Source organism: Polypterus senegalus, chromosome 8, assembly GCF_016835505.1.
Source record: "Polypterus senegalus isolate Bchr_013 chromosome 8, ASM1683550v1, whole genome shotgun sequence".
In the NCBI taxonomy this organism is placed as follows: domain Eukaryota; kingdom Metazoa; phylum Chordata; class Cladistia; order Polypteriformes; family Polypteridae; genus Polypterus; species Polypterus senegalus.
In genome coordinates, this window is record NC_053161.1 from 154,447,960 (window position 1) to 154,464,602 (window position 16,643).

At 32.9% G+C, this 16,643-nt stretch overlaps 1 protein-coding gene across 2 annotated transcripts in view; it reads left to right on the forward strand.

Annotated features, from left to right (window-relative positions):
* The window catches only part of ptprb (protein tyrosine phosphatase receptor type b), a 117,153-nt gene that overhangs the window by 46,134 nt on the left and 54,376 nt on the right, over window positions 1-16,643 (forward strand). For both annotated transcript variants that reach the window (XM_039759857.1, XM_039759858.1), the window contains 4 exons: window positions 243-513; window positions 13,126-13,404; window positions 15,550-15,807; window positions 16,330-16,587. In XM_039759857.1, coding sequence (XP_039615791.1) covers window positions 243-513; window positions 13,126-13,404; window positions 15,550-15,807; window positions 16,330-16,587 — 1,066 coding nt within the window. The remainder of the gene's footprint in view (window positions 1-242; window positions 514-13,125; window positions 13,405-15,549; window positions 15,808-16,329; window positions 16,588-16,643) is intronic.

Here is a 16,643-nt window from a genome sequence, read left to right on the forward strand (position 1 = left end):
TTCTTTGCAGAACATTCCTTATAGTGACCAATATGATATAATATTTCATTATTTGTGTGTGTGTGTATATATATATATATAGATAGATATATATATATATAGATATAGATATATATATATATAGATATATATGTGTATATATATATATATATATATATATATATATATATATATATATATATATATATATATATATATATATATATATAAGATTTCACATACATTTTTTATTCTTATTGCAGATCACCACTACAGAAGCTGTACAATGTACAGTGAACTTGACCGAGACAAGGACTACACCTGAGTCAGTACATGTGAAATGGACCAGCCTAGGGGCATTTTGTAACTTCAGCATCATCCACCAGAATAACAGAAGCACTAGTTGTCTGCATGTTTTAGAAGGCAATGGTTCCTATGATTGTGAAGTTAAGAACTTGGATCCTGGCACTTTTTACAACATGATTATATTCTCTGCTACTGATGGAGAGTTTGCAAACATATCCATTCAAACAGGTGTGTCTTTACAAATTCTAAAACAATTTAATATATAAAGTATTTTTTTTTTATCTCTCTATTTTATCAACCGTGATTTATATGTCTGGTAACTGATATTTCCTGCTTAATTCACAACCTTCAACATCACTTATATTGCTGTAGTGGACATATTCTAACAAATACCAAAAAATCACTACAGAAATTCACACATTGGATATATTAAGTATTAATAAATTATAAATGAAAACTCTGAAAAACTCCACTAATTCAGATTTTAAGAAGGTGCTTGTGCTAAGTACCATGTGTTCCAAACATTTAGAGGGAGAACATAATAGTACCCACATTACAGTGTATTACTACCAGCAATATATTATTTACTTAAGAAATTCGTGACATTTTTCATTAGTCTTATTATTGTTATGATATGTAATGCACTTAAATGTAACATTGTGGCTGGGTATTTTTTATATTTATTTTTATTTTTTTTGTCCTTTGAAAGAGGGTTCTATAGCTTTCCTGCTGCTCCATTTGTGCTATATTAAAATATTATGTGACCCTGTACTGCATAACTGGTTTAAGAACATAAACAAATATTTATTTTATTTACTGCTGCTGATGTGTTATTCTGCCAAGTGACACAGCCTTGCGGAGGTAATTTTGTCATTTGTCTACCAATGTATGTGAAAGTAGCACCTTTAGAATTCAGTGATCCTTTTGGACATATTATGTGAAGAGGGATTGAAGAGCTTTTTTCGGGTTTCATTACTGCATGGTTTGTTCTCATCAAGGTGCCATCTTGATTTACCTCTGTTCAACATATAACATTTAAGATTTTGCTTTTAATAATATTTAATGTCTTCAGAATTAAATTTCTCTAATTTAATATTTTCATGTCAGTGTATGTTGTGTATTTAAAATTTATAATTTAAATGCTTTTTCATATTGTGGTTATAAACCATGCTTTGTATAGGGCCTTGATGAAGCTGGGTGCTTTTTAATTTTAAACCAATACAAGATTTTATCTGGATCTATAACTTAATTAATATTTGTTTTTCACCTTGGAAGCACCATTATTTCAGTTTTCCATTTCTACAAACACATGTGTGCCAGACGACATAGAGGAATAATATATTTTTATACTGATAAAATAAGCAGGTGGCTAATGGTATGCATATGTCACAAGTAACCTTCAATATGGGTCTCCTTTTATAGGCTACTTCTCCCTAGGATGCTGTGCTGAACAATGCACTTTCAAAGTATTGATAGATGTCTTAAAAAGTTATTTATACTATGATCTGACAGATCTTAACCATGGACAATCATCCAAGCAAATTAAGATTTCAGAGAGTAAAACTGAAATACGTTTTTACCTGAGAGGATTATGAAAATTATATGAATAGCCAGAACAAATAGTCAATTACCAGTATTAAATACAGTTTCTACATGGGCACTATAATATGCATGTATTTAAGGCTATAACATATAGCTATAACATATATATAAGTGTGTTTAAAAAAAATACAGAAATTAAGGTTAAATTGAGTTTAATATGTTCATTATTTTTATTTTTTCAAGAATTATTTAAAACAGAATACTATAGCTTACAGTCACTGAATATTTAAACCATATAACGGCTTTCATAGGGTTTACATTTCTGGAAAGATAATATTAGAACAGTCTGAATGAAGGAATGTGTTGTATTTTCATATATATGAAAGGCTGTCAAAATAATACATCAATCTATCCATTTTTAACTTGCTTTATAGGTTATATAAGGGTATATATACCCTTTATATAGGGTATTGCAGGGACCAGAGCTTATACCTACACCATCGTATTAGTCATTTTATGAATTATTTGGTTTTGTCTATTTCCAGTGGTTCTCTTAGACCACAAGGATCTTAGAAAAAGTTTAATGAGAATAGGCCATTCATCACAACATAATTTAGCAATCTTTAGTTGAGGTTTGAAGGATCTCAGAATACAACTGTATCCTACGATTCCTGGTAAATTACTCCATGATCTGACAGTTTTCTGTGTGAAGAAATACTTTATTAATAAGAAATTTACCACCTTCCATTTGTGTACGTATGCCTTCTTTGAAAGGCCTATTTTAAAGTATTATCTAGTATGTCTGCAACTAATGCCATTTGTAATTTTAAACATGGCATATTTTTAACACATTTAAACACACATTATTCACTGTTTGCATTAAAGTAAATAAATAAACCCCTTCAAACTTTCTTATTATCTCATTTTTTGCAGTTGTTTATTAATTCTGTTAGCTGTTTCTTGGACCTTGATTTGTACTTGACAAATTGTCCTGTTTGTCTTCTTATTCCATTGTCTACACTGATTGATTGTGGACAGTGATCTATCCCTGATGTCACCTAAGTCCTCATAAGGTGTACTTCCAATTACTGTGCAATCAGACCTAACTGTAAAACTTAATATTAATATGCACACATTTTCCAATTAGCTGCAACATTTAAATTCTGCCAGACTTTATCTATGGTAATTTTGTTCACCCTAGAATAGTTGGCTATCTTAATATTACTCTGCAAGCTTAGCTAGTTCTTTAGACAAATTTGTATCTAGATCACCTACATTAAAAAACAGTATTTGCTACAGAGCTGATTCCAGGGGGGGCCCCATTTTTAATACTCCCTAATTCAGGAAACAAAATTACACACCATAACTGAATGCTTTCAATATTTGAGGAAATTTGGTGCCTATCAGCACTGTACCTTGAATTCCAACTTACTTGGTTTGACCACTAATCTTATTTGATAACTTATCAAAAAGCTGTTTATGAATCAAAATAAAAAGATTTTATGCAACTTTAATCAAATATTTTTTCTGCCTCTTTATTCAAACATATTAGTGAAACATCTTTACCCAGTTTTGGCATTTCACTAACTATACTTGATGTGTATCGTTTGATCTTACTTTTAATAACTGCTTTTAATTTTACTCACTGAGCTAATTAGACCCGTAGTTACATTTTTAATATGATGCAACAAAATTTGCTAAATTCACATCTTTATGAATTTCTCCAGTATTTCCCCATTTCCAAAAAAATACACAATTAAAGGCTTGAATATTTAATCACATTCTTTATAGTATTGTGCAGTTTGATAATTTGACCTCTAAACATTTGAAAAACTACTTATGGATAATATCTAATATTTATACAATCATTGGTTGAATTTTATTTAACAGCAATACATTTTTAGCTCATTTATTCATTACAGATCAGTACAGGGCAGGCAAGCAAGCAGTTCTTTGACTAAGTTACAAATGATACACTTCAATTGCTTTAATTTCATACATAAATACTGGATATTGATTTTTATCCATCACTTTTCTTCACCATAAAATCAATTCTGGATCCCACATGTTATACACAACATACTCATACTTTGCTTATATATCCTTTAAGGTTTGCTTTTCATATGTATATATATGATAATTGGACCATCACACAATAACTTTGTGTCAGAGCATTAATGTTATGTAGTCCTTCATATTAAGCATGCAAATTACTTTCTGTAATTAAATTCATTGAATTGTGTACCAGATTAGTTTAATTATTTTTCACATTTTTTTTTCTTTCTTAACACTACAGTTTTATTTATTTAAAAATGTTGCTCTTTATATTACTGTTACTGTAATATGTGGGAAAATGCTACTTTTTTGTTCATTATTCTATTTGCTTGAAAACTGCTTGAGGAAATTGATTCTACACAGCCTGCTACATTCTATTGAAAATAACACAATATAAAACCAAACTAAACAAAACATCTTTCACTTTTTGCCTGGTGTATGGAAATATATTTATAGTTATATGAAGGGAGTACTGAGAGAAAAGGTAAAACTAAGCATTCCAGTGTGTAACAGAGGCTGGACAATGTCCAAAAAGCAGTCTGTAACAATGCAAAGGCCTAATCTTAAGTGTTTGTTTCCAGCCAGAAGTGCCCCAGCCCAGCCACTTCCCACTTACATTGTTCCTTTGTTCAAACGGATACAGAAAGGACTAAGTGTTTTGTTTTGTGAGGCAAAAAGATTAGATAAAGTCTGCACTCCTGAACTTTACCTTCCAAGCACGCAACATTAAAGTATGTTCACTAATAGCGATTTGTACATTCTTTATGTAAGACAATACACTTGCACGTTTACTGAAGAGTTATGTAACCAGACGGTACAGTAATGTGGCAACAGTTTCTGTCCTTTAAACTTGATGCTACCGGTTGAGTGTAAGCATTTTCTGGGCTAGCACATGTTCAGCATTTTTCATGCTAAAATTTCAGAGGTGCATAATATTAATGATTACATTTTGTTTATGTTATATCTTGCCAGAACCAATAACTGCGAATTCAATACAACATTGAAAACAATACAATTACAAGACAACATTAAGTAAAAAAAAAAAGATTAAGCTGAATCACAGAAAAATCAATATGAGGTATATCTACCATTGAAAGACAAAAGCAGATGATTACATTGTAACCTTATAGCAACAAGCTATCTGTTCAGTGTAAAGCAGAAAAATGTCCATGCTGTCTGTTCTTAACAGCTCCTGTTCTAGAAAGCATGAATTTAGCCTAGCATGAACATGTTTAGATAGCTACACAGTTATTGATCTTGCAGGTTTAACTTTAAACATGGTCAATATACTGTAGATAGCTGATTAGTGTGTTTCCACAGAGCACACTTTACTGTCCACTGTATATAAATGAAGTGCTATTTTTATCATTTAAAATATGAATTTATGATTCTCTCCTCTTCACATTTAGGAAGGAAAATGATTATCATATTTTAATGTAGCAGTTACTATTTTTATTATCTTAGATTTTTTTATTTCCCCTTTAAAATAATTACATTTTACAATTCTGAAGAGGGAACTGGATAGTTGATACAACTGTGCCTTTATATAACTATTTTAAAGAAAACACTCATAACACTTCATAATATAGTAACTATCCGTGTACAAAAAGTGCATTAAAAATGGAAGTTTCTTCATTTGGCTACTTCTGTTAGGGGTTGCCACAGCGGATCATCTTCCATATCTTGGAAGTTTTCATGAGATACATAGCCTTAAAAATAAATATATTTATTTATTCTTCTTTATACTGTAAAATTTAATACAACTGATATAAGATGTTTACTGTAGTAATATTTTTATGAGGCAGTGTAGTTAACATAAAACGGAAAAAAAACAAACTTGCAGTTCTGAAGCGTAACTTTTGAGAAGAATGATGATGTTAAAGTAGTGAGGCTGTTGTGAAGAAAGTATAGTACAGGTGAATGGTAAGTGGTTGAAGAAATAGCATTGAATCAGCAAGAAGGCAGTCTGATTGGCAAATGGAGGCGATTAAAGTACTGATATTATCATGAGGTTTCACCAAGAATGTGGTTTGTGTCTTTGTTTTCTTGTTACAGTGATGGAAGTGGTGTTTCAGGAAGGATATGAGGAGTGGAGAACTCAAATAAGTCACTGACCTTGTACTAATGACAAAAGTAATGGTAAATTAACTGAAAATGCAATACTGGAATGTGAATTCATTATAGAACCAAAAGGAATACAGGTGAATCCAGGAAAGTTGGGGGTTTTGTGAAAAGACAAGGATGGTAAAGTGGAGCTACTCTTGTGGAAAAAGAAATGTTGATGACAGTGGGTTCAAAAAGGATTTAGTAGTGTTAGCTTGAGTTTCATCCCTACACCTATTCCTCGTGACCTGTTCTGTCTGCCCCATTGTTAATCATGCTATAGTCACTTGCCCATGTCTTCACAAATACTTTGAAGTGCAGCTTCAGCTGTGCTTTAGCGAGCAGCACAGTGTGTCATGGTCTCCTAAGATGTTCTAGTTTTCTTGGGAATTGACACTGGAAGGCCATGCCCACACATTTTGATGTGTTAAGCCTGTCTCTATTAGGTTTTCTCTTTTATTTCCTGAATGCAGCATTATTAACACTGCATAGCAACAGACACTAAATAGGAGCCACCAGGATCCAAATATAGGCCAAAGGAATGGTTAAAGCCCAGTCCACTGTTCTGATCTGCATTTTTAATTTGTTTGTTTGTGCTTTTTGTGAGGTGTTTCTTGAAAATATACAGTGCAATACAATACAATTTATTTTTGTATAGTCCAAAATCGTACAAGAATTGCCGCAATGGGCTTTAACAGGCCCTGGCTCTTGACAGCCCCCCAGCCTTGATTCCCTAAGAAGACAAGGAAATACTCCCAAACAAAAAAATCCCTAGTAGGAAAAAAAGGAAGAAACCTTGAGAAAGGCAGCTCAAAGAGAGACCCCTTTTCATGTAGATTGGGCATGCAGATTGGGCGTCAAAGAGAAAGGGGGTCAGTACAATACAATACACAGAACAGAACACAAGTTATCCTTAATACTGTATATTAGTAAAATAAAAATATTACAAGTACAGAGCAGAATTTTGGATTATCTTTGCATAGTTAGGTTTTTTCAACTCAAGGATTCTGACCTTAGCTATCATCCAGAAAGTGTTATTTAAAAGTTTCTTTTCCACAACACCATTTTTTACTTTAGTTGCAGATGACACCATTTTGTGGAGTAGTTCTTGTCATGTTGCTAAGAAAACAACACAATATTTAGTAGCTGTGTCAGTATAAAGGTTACAATAAGCCCTTTCTGTTTATCCAAGTTTGTGGAGAAAAACTAGACAAAAATTTTGGTGTTTGTTTATTTTTTGGGCAATGTTCCTGGTTAATATTTTTGTTTGTTAGAACTTTTTCACTTCAATTTAGTCTTTTGCTTTAGTTTTATCAATTGTGTTGCTGAATTACTGGTTACAAATTTTGTCTGTCCGTTTGTTTGCAACTTATCTCCCAGCTATTTTCTAAAAGAGTGGCTGCCTTTCTCATTCTGGCAGTACACCCACTTCTGACATCAGAGGGTGGTACTCCTTTTACAAGGATTTACCACAGTATATATTAGAAAAGAGGTATTTTGGAGCTTGTAGTCATTTTCATTTAAATGTTGGATGTGTATAAAAATCCAGTCTTGCCTTTGGTAACAAAAAAGATACTTGCAGTAAGGACAGAGTAAAATTACAAACATTAAATAAACTTTCATAGGGTCAAGTAACACTTCAGTGTATATATGAGAAGTGTGGGGCCAAGTATTTTCTTTAAATGTTAATTTAAGACTGGCATTTTTACTAAGGACATAATGGCTGCTGCCCTCCTTTCTGATTTCTGTATGCACCTCCCTGGTTTTGAAGGGAATACTTTATGTGATGTTTATTAGGAAATGTATGTTGTTTAAGAATGAGAGGTGGCTGGTAATAAACGAATATTAAGTTAAAAACAACTCAGGAGACAATGATCAGATTGGCTGTGTGGATTTTCAGAGTTCAGGGCAGTAATTTGCATAGGAATGATGTACAAAGTAGTGAGAAGAATCAGACAAGTGTTTTGGGCACACAAAGCAAATGACAGCAAATGAATGTGTTCTAGTGATCTAGTGAGCGATTTAAAGAAAATGTGAATGGAAGTGTTGAGGAAATCCGTGCAAATTGAGAACAACAGATATTATTCATTTCAATTAACTTCAGAATCCATATCGCCATACATTTCCTGCACCTACTGTATGTAGGTGTATGACTGTTTCGGTGTCAGTAATTTTGTATGAGATATTTGCTCTTGTATTAAATAGTAAGAGAAACTTTAGCAAATGACTGTTGGTTTTGGACAGGATTTTGGTGGAGAGGTTAGCACTGCAATCTCACATCTCCGAGCATCCTAAGTTTATATTCTGACCTGGGCACCACCTCTTTGGTCTTTATATATTTGTGTGCATTTTTTCGCCATTTACTGTGGTTTTATGTTAGTGTGTGACTCTAAATTGGTCCAGTGTGAGTATGTGTTGATATTTTTATGAATTGGCTGTGACACAAAGTGGGTCCCGATCTAAAATTGATTCCTGTCTTGTACCAACTGCTTCCCAATTAGTCTCTGGGCTCTGTGACTCCACATTCGTCTCAAAATACTATACTTCATATCATCACTTCTCCTTGTCTGTCATGTTTTTACTATCAATGTACAGACAGATTTACAGTTTTTACAGTGAGTTAAAACTGGGAACTTCAACTTATCATTTGTGTTCTTAGTGCTACTTTCTTTCTAGATTTTTACTCTGGCTCATTACCATGATTCATATTTATTCCTGTTGCACATTTCTTTTATCAAACATTTGTTAAATATTTTGATATTTGTTATCTACATACTTACTTGCTTATTCACATAGCAAAAAGGCCTAAATATGTGTATTTATTCTCATCTTGAATGCTGTGAGATCAAGTAGAAGGTTGTCATTCATATGTAACAAAAGTTCCACTATTTTCTGCAAGTGTATTTTTTGAGATATTGATGAAGTATATTTTTTTTAGAGCAGCAGAAACACAATTTTTAAACTTGATAATCTGGAGGAGTTCAGTACTGTCATTTGTCATAAGTTGTAAATGCCATAGGCATCAATTGCTGGCAGGGAGCCTGTCAGTATAGGCGTCCTATCTGTTTGTAGAGACTTTTGATTGATGATGTAGTGTTTTTTGATTTATCGGAAAATAGAGGCTGAGAAAATATTAGACTGATGTGTGAATCAGTGGTGGAGGTGTTTAAGTCAAAAAAGGATCATTACGTATTATTATGTAATGGGTGTGGACGCCATTATGTTACTCAGACATCCTCTGTGAGCAACACAAGTAATTTACTTTATACTAAGCTATTACTGAAAAATGAGCATGACATACAGAAGTGTGTAGTAAAATGCATCACACATGCTTTAGTGATTAAACTATTCTTCCTCTTCTACTGGGTTCATTGTTCTATTCTAGTTAATTCCATTAGAACACTAATAAGTGACATTGAATGTGGAGTTTCCTGGAGTTTACACTTTACCGCCTACCTCTGTATATACCAATAGTACTGTAGTCAAATCACTGGACCCAAAGTATGAGGAAATACAGACTTACTACAGCATTCTTGATCTAACTTAACCATATATGAAGAGGACCATACAGCATTAATATAACAAACTTTTTTTAATTCAGTTCAGGGTTATGGGGTGCTGGAGCCTATCCTGGCTAGCACAAGGAACAGGGCAGGAACCAGCCCTAGGTAGAGCACCTGCCCATCACATTCACTCATACACCCACATTCACACTTACCCAATGCCAATTTAGAGTTTCCAGCTAATCTAACTTGCGAATCTTTCGGAATGTGGGAGGAAAGCTGGAGTAACTAGGATAAAAACCCAAGGATACAAGGAGGATGCATAAATTCCACACTAAGAGTGACTATGCATGGGATGCTAACCCAGTATGATGAACCCATGAATTAGCAGCAATATCTACAGCACTTATTTACTGTTGTTTATAGTTACTGTAGATCAATTTTATTTTAAAATGTAGCCATAGAGATCCAAATACTCTAAAGCGTGTGGTAATTTTTCTTTAAAGTGTTGATTTTACCAGGTATCCACATATAGCCTTATTCCCAAACCAAAAAGATAACTAAAGTCATAATAAAAGTATGTCTAGTTAAAACTTTGTGTATTTGGTTGATCATTCTTTTCTCTTAATTGAAGTTTTCATGCAGGGATGAACTTTTCATGCAAAGTGAGTTAAACTTAAAGAAACAATGTAGATAAAAAGTGTCTGTCCTCATGTTTCAGACATATATGGTACAGCAAAGGTTTTTTTTTTGTGGTGTTTATCACTGTTTACTGTGAATGTAAAGAAATAAGAACAAATAAAAATATTAGTTTTAAGCAATTAGACTATAAGAAAATGAACTTAATCACCATCAGATTCCAACAGCATCCTTGATTATTTACTGAATCAGAGAAAGACTGTGCTATGAATAGAGAATTGACAGAAACGTACACTGCATTTCTAAAGGCACTTCCAATACCTATTACATTGTTTGACATTTCTACACCTATTTCACCTGAGGTCTACATCCCATTATTTTGATTAATTTTTAATATAATTATTTTATTTTTAGAATTAAATAACAAGAATCTAGAAGAGTAGAATGAAAATCATGATTATGTTGATGATGATAGTGATGAAAAAAAAAAAAAAAGTAAAAAAACAGAAAATTACTCCCATATAATAAACATAAATGCTTTTTACAATTCAATAAAACTTTGTCAAAATTAGTTCTGTAATTTCTACATTGACCCCAGAACACAGAAAATGGGAAATAGCAGCTTGTTTCATTAGTCTAGGAGTCCAGTAAAAAGTAAAAGTTGGTTGAAACAAAGTCCTGAAGCCACATGGGGTCCTCAAGGCTTAGATTGAGAACCACTTCGTTTAGCCATTGCTTTTTTTTTTTGTTTTGTCAAATTGTCTTGACTTTGTCTTTGTTAATAGATGCAACTATATGAGTGTCAGGTTCACATCAAGCATCTGTAAGGGGAGTTTTCTTTTTACATTTTTTAGCAGAATGTAGTACAATTTACAATTTTAGCATCAGAAATTCTGTTTTGTACATTTAATGTGTAACCATGTTGTGTTTTGTCAATGATTAGAAGAATGGGTAGAATGCTATCACATTATGTAAGAAATATATTAATGAAAGGAAGATGAAGGAATTAATAGAAGGTTTAAATATACAAAAATTGTGGTGATCTGATAATTGTTGATCAGTTTTAAACATTTTTCATAACATGAGTTATGGAACAATCTGAGAAATATTTAGATAAGCAGGGAACTATATTAAAATTAACAATATATTATTTATATACATTTCTTTTCATTACATTAATATATACATTGTGTTAACTTTTACATTTGTACTTTCAAAAGAACCATTTGTGGGTTTTTTAAACTTCATAATTTCCAACCAGTAGCTGGCAAGATATTTTTTAAAGATATTTCTTGTTAGGAAGAGAAGCTTCCCTTTCCCAGGATACTTGAAGTGATAGCAAAACAATTTTAAGATTCCTCTTAACACTTGGAAGACATGCTGAGGTAATCTCCAATATGATATTTTCCAGTACTGTACGTGACAAACAGTGCCTTTGATTTCAGGCTGACTTGGATTAAAATATGGGGCCCTGTAAGAAGTAAAGGGAATGTAGAGGTTACACAAGTAAGAATGTGTTCTGAGGAAGCCATAAAAAAAGATGCTGAAGGACCTCTGAAGTCTCTGAACCACGTTTGGCATGCCTTGATTTCTTGTGCTATTTCCTGCTAGAGTCTCATGTAATTGGCTCTCACGCAACATTTTGCACACATAAAGAGTGATACAGGAAATGACAAATGAAAATATCTGTGCTACATGCAAGACAGTACAATTAGAGATGCTAAGATGCTTCATTCTTATACTATGATGTTTTGAAAAGTGTAGCGTATTAAATTTGGCCTGAATAACTTCTTCAAAATAGTACCACATCTGTTTGTGTTTAGATGCAATAGATTGATTGTTTTATAAATTAACCATCATTCTTTATTTTAAATATTAATGTTGATAAATTATTATTATTATTATTATTATTTTGTGCTAATAGTTTTACATTGTTTAGTTTTAGCACATAATTGTGGTGCAAGATTCAAGAGAAGTAAAAAATGAACAATGTGAAAACAGTGATGATTTACAACTCAGCTTGACAATTTCTGTTTTCTCAGCTATTCTACATAATACATTAGAAAAATGAGGAATTGCTCAAATATCCTGCAAGCTAGGAATATCCTGGAGTTGGTTAAATCTTTATACTCTAGATGAACCTAGACACAATTAACATTTGACCTGATATATGGCAAATAACATTTATGGTGGCACCATGATTACCACTAGAACCTCATGGATTCAGCATCCTGGGTTTGAATTCTGTGGTTAGTTGTTGTTTATTTGAAGTTTGTATGTTTTCCTAGTATGCCGATTGGTTTTCCTATAGGTATTTCAGTTATCTTTACACATCCCCAAAAACAATTGTGCTTCATTAATTGGGCTTATGTAGGTGAGATTATGTTATGAGTGATGCTCTGCAACAGATTGGTGTTGTTTCCTACATTGTTTCTAGTGCTGGTAGAAGTAATTGAGAATAATTGTCATTGTGTCTTTGTCTGTTATAACTGGCCATGGACCACAAAGAGGTTTATTATTATTATTCCAGAAATTTTGTGAACTTGAGCCTTTTTTTCTCTCTAAATTAGCCATATCTATATTTTTAAGTTAGTTGCGATTTAATATTGCAATAATCAATATATATTAATAATTAAAACTCAGGTTTGTCTTACTGAGTGTTTAATTAAAATTTTGTTTTTATGTAAATGTTGTTTTGGTTAATAACTTATACTAGTCCATTATAATTGCACTAACTGTACAGAACTAAACTGATTTAACTTGAATTTATCATAATTTTAAATACGGATATGAAACAGTTTAGAGATACAAGCTGAAGAATAAGCTTTTATGCCTTTAAGCATAGACCTCCTGACTTGCTCTTCGAATCACAATCCCCCATTAAGCTGTCATTTGCATATTGTTTGAATACCTTACAAATCTGAAGCTCCTGTATATTAATATGAAACCTTCTGCATAAAGTTGTTTGATGATCACAATTCAATCTTTTTAACTTTAGACCCAAAGGAGCCTGCGTCTTTCAAGATTAAGAATGATTCGTGCACAAGTACAAGTCTGCAGGTGGTATGGCCTCCCTCTCGAGGATATATAGACTTCTACAATGTCACACTGCTTGGCTTAGACACAAGGGAGGTTGAAAGTCAATACCTTTCTCAAGAGTCTTTGAGGACTTCAGTTACATTCACAAATTTGACACCTGGATCTCTCTATGTAATGAGCATTAAAGCCGTGGCAGGAAACAAGAGCTCTGCTACACTTCATACTATAGGGATAACAGGTAACATTGCTTGTTTTTTAAATCTTACTCTATTTCACCACTGAAAATGTGAAATGGTCAAGTTACACTGGGAGGGTTGGAGAGGTTTTCAAAAAGGTTGTGTTAGTGGTGGTTAAATAAAAGAGCTTTTTAAGATGAAGTGGTTCTTTCAATAGAAAACAAATTCCCAATAACGGCTGAAAATCTGAGAGAAACACCAGAACTCACCTATGATTTTTATAATACATTAAAGGACATGGCTCTTTTCACTACAAAATATGCAACATGCATCTCCAGAGGAGACCATGTAAAGCTGAATTTTTAAATATCTGAAGAATTTCACTTTAAATATAAAATGTATATTATTTATAAACTGTAGTTATAAACATTTTTCAATTAATTGCCATGAGAGGAAGCTATAGACTAAAATGGGTGTGTGTATTCATATTTTCCTAGGGAGTACATAATGGTTCACTGCTGATTTAGATAAAGCAGGGTTTGAAGACTATGTTATTTGTGTTGGGTGAATGTATCTGTGCTGAAATTTAAGTGCCTTTTTGCCATTTTCTAAACCGACTTAATCCCATGCAGGATTGGGGGGCATTGGAGCCTATCCCAGCAAGCAGAGGGTACAAGAGAAGAACAATCCCTTTGACAGGGAGTCAGTCCATTACAGGGTTAACACACACACACACACACACTCACACATATGGGTCAATTTAGTTTCACCAATCTACCTAACCATGCGAGGAAACTGGAGCATCCAAAGGAAACTCACAAAAACACACGTTGAACATGCATGGAGGATTTAGGAAGTAATCCCTGATCACCTTAGTGCAAAATAGGAGTGCTATGACTGCACCACCCTACTGCCCTCTAAGTGCTTTTTTCATTTATATAAATAATAAAGTTATTTCCATGCAAAACAATTTGTAACTAAAAATGAGTTATGTTTCCCCTTCTGTGTGACCCCCTTTTTTGTAATTAATGTGAGTTACATGGGGGTACTCAGAAAATCAATCATGGACACTGACTTATCAACAATTTTATGTTCAACACCTTAGCCATTACATGTTTTTGATAGGAGAATATCCAGCAAACGGGAATATTAAATACAGAATCATACCTTTTTTACTGATTTCCAAAACAGCCCAGAATTCCATCCTGGATATTGTACATCTAAATGATATCTAAGACCTTTCATCCCTTCTACGTATTTCTGAGAGAGAGCTACGGTTACCTTGTAAACTCTTATTCTGTTCAACTCTAATTAGGCATACAAATTGTAATGCTACTTTGTATATTAACATTAATGTATTCCCTTGTACATTCAATCTGCAATAATCTGGATTTATTTAAGAGATATTTTCAAAACCTCATTTCTGTGAGATTTTTTTTAACTATTACCAGTATGTCTTCTTATAGTACTTTGCTTGGTATTCTTAATTTGCTTTATGAAATGCATAAAATACATAAAACAATGATCAGTTTTTAAAATTGATTTTTGCCTGCTTACATTTCAACCTTTGTATTTGTATTGGTATATCCCATCTGAGCTTTCTGCATTGTGTAACCTCCTTTGGTGTAAAAGGTGTGTAGGACGTGGCCAAAGCACAGTTAGTTTGGTGCCATCAGGCAGCCCTGCAAGAGCTGTTTGGAATCTCGCAGGGGCATCATACATGTAGATGAGCTTCTTATAATCAAAGCTGAATGACAATGAACCTTTTGATTTTTACTAAAGTAAAACCAGTAAATTTAAGTATAGTTTGAATTTACTTTTTTGTTCATTTGCAGTAAATTTATATTTATTTAGCCTGCAGACAGATTTAAAGTGATGTAGTTTTAAAAATTATTTTCAGTGGAACACACTGAATTGTACACTTTAAAATGGAAGCAGTTTATTAACTGTGAACACACACAAACAGTACAAGCCATTTAATCAGAGATTTATTATCTGCCTAATTTATCTTTTGTGGTGCTGATTTTGGTTTTTTTATGTCTTCTTTTGAAATTTTTTGTTAGTGTTGTATAATTTTATATGTATTTGGTAAATATTTTATTTTAATTTTATTTTATATCTGTAATAGAATACAAATATTACCAATGAGAAAAAAAAATACATATTTTCATTGTAACTGATTATTAATTCATATTTTAAACTCACAGTCCCTACAGCAGTGAAGAATCTGCAAGTCAATAGAACCCCTAGAGGTCTGATTGCAACATGGCAACATCCTTATGGGAAAGTCGATAAATACAGGCTAGTGCTGAGGAATGACACCACTGTGGTACAAAATGTGACGGTGAACAATTCAAGCATTGAACATGAGTTCACTGGATTGATTCCTGGACATCTTTATAATTTGACCATTATTTCACTGGTTGCAGGCCTGCAGAATTACAGCTCTAATCAAGCCAGGACAGGTATAACACTTTATATTATTAGGCTGGTGTAGTCTAGCTAAAAAGAACGTATTGAAATTACTTTTTGTGCACAATTAATACAATTAATTTTCTCAGCTACACGTAAGCAACAGGGTTAAATTTAAAACCCATGGGGTCAAGTGGTGGATTATACATATGTAGTAAAATTAAAGATCCTCCATAGAGGTGTTTTTCCATATTACAGTAAGCAATTGCTGACTTTCACTACCATCTGGTATACTGCCTTTTCCTCCGCTACTGGTTGTTCCTTGTCTAGGTTTTCATTCCATCCATTGCAGATACTTAATTGTAGGCAGTATTATGGTAACTTTCATTAAAAAATAACATTTTAATATGAAACCTTGCATATTTGTTTATTTTAATATTTTATTTTTTAACTAGTCATAGAACAGTTTGCATATGTTAGTTCTCTACTGCCCTAATTCTCAAATTAACAGGACTGAAGTACCTTGAAATATTTTAATCAGATGTCACTTCTGGCATTTTTAATTCTATTGACAGCTCCAGCTACAGTTTCAAATCTGAAAGTTTCCAATAGTACATTTGACTCTTTACAAGTCACTTGGACCAGAGCCCTTGGTGATGTAGATTCTTACTCTGTGACACTCTCCAGTAAAACTACTCTGCAAAAGTGGAATTTATCTCAAAGTGCATCTGAAATTTCTTTCCAAAATTTGGTTTCTGGACAAATTTACTTTGTGAATGTTACAACTCATAGTGGTGACTTGCAGAGTGAAGCTGCCACAACAGGGAGAACAGGTAAGGGAAGCTCCTTATTCTTTGAGAACAGACTAATGCTTTTTACTACCATTCAT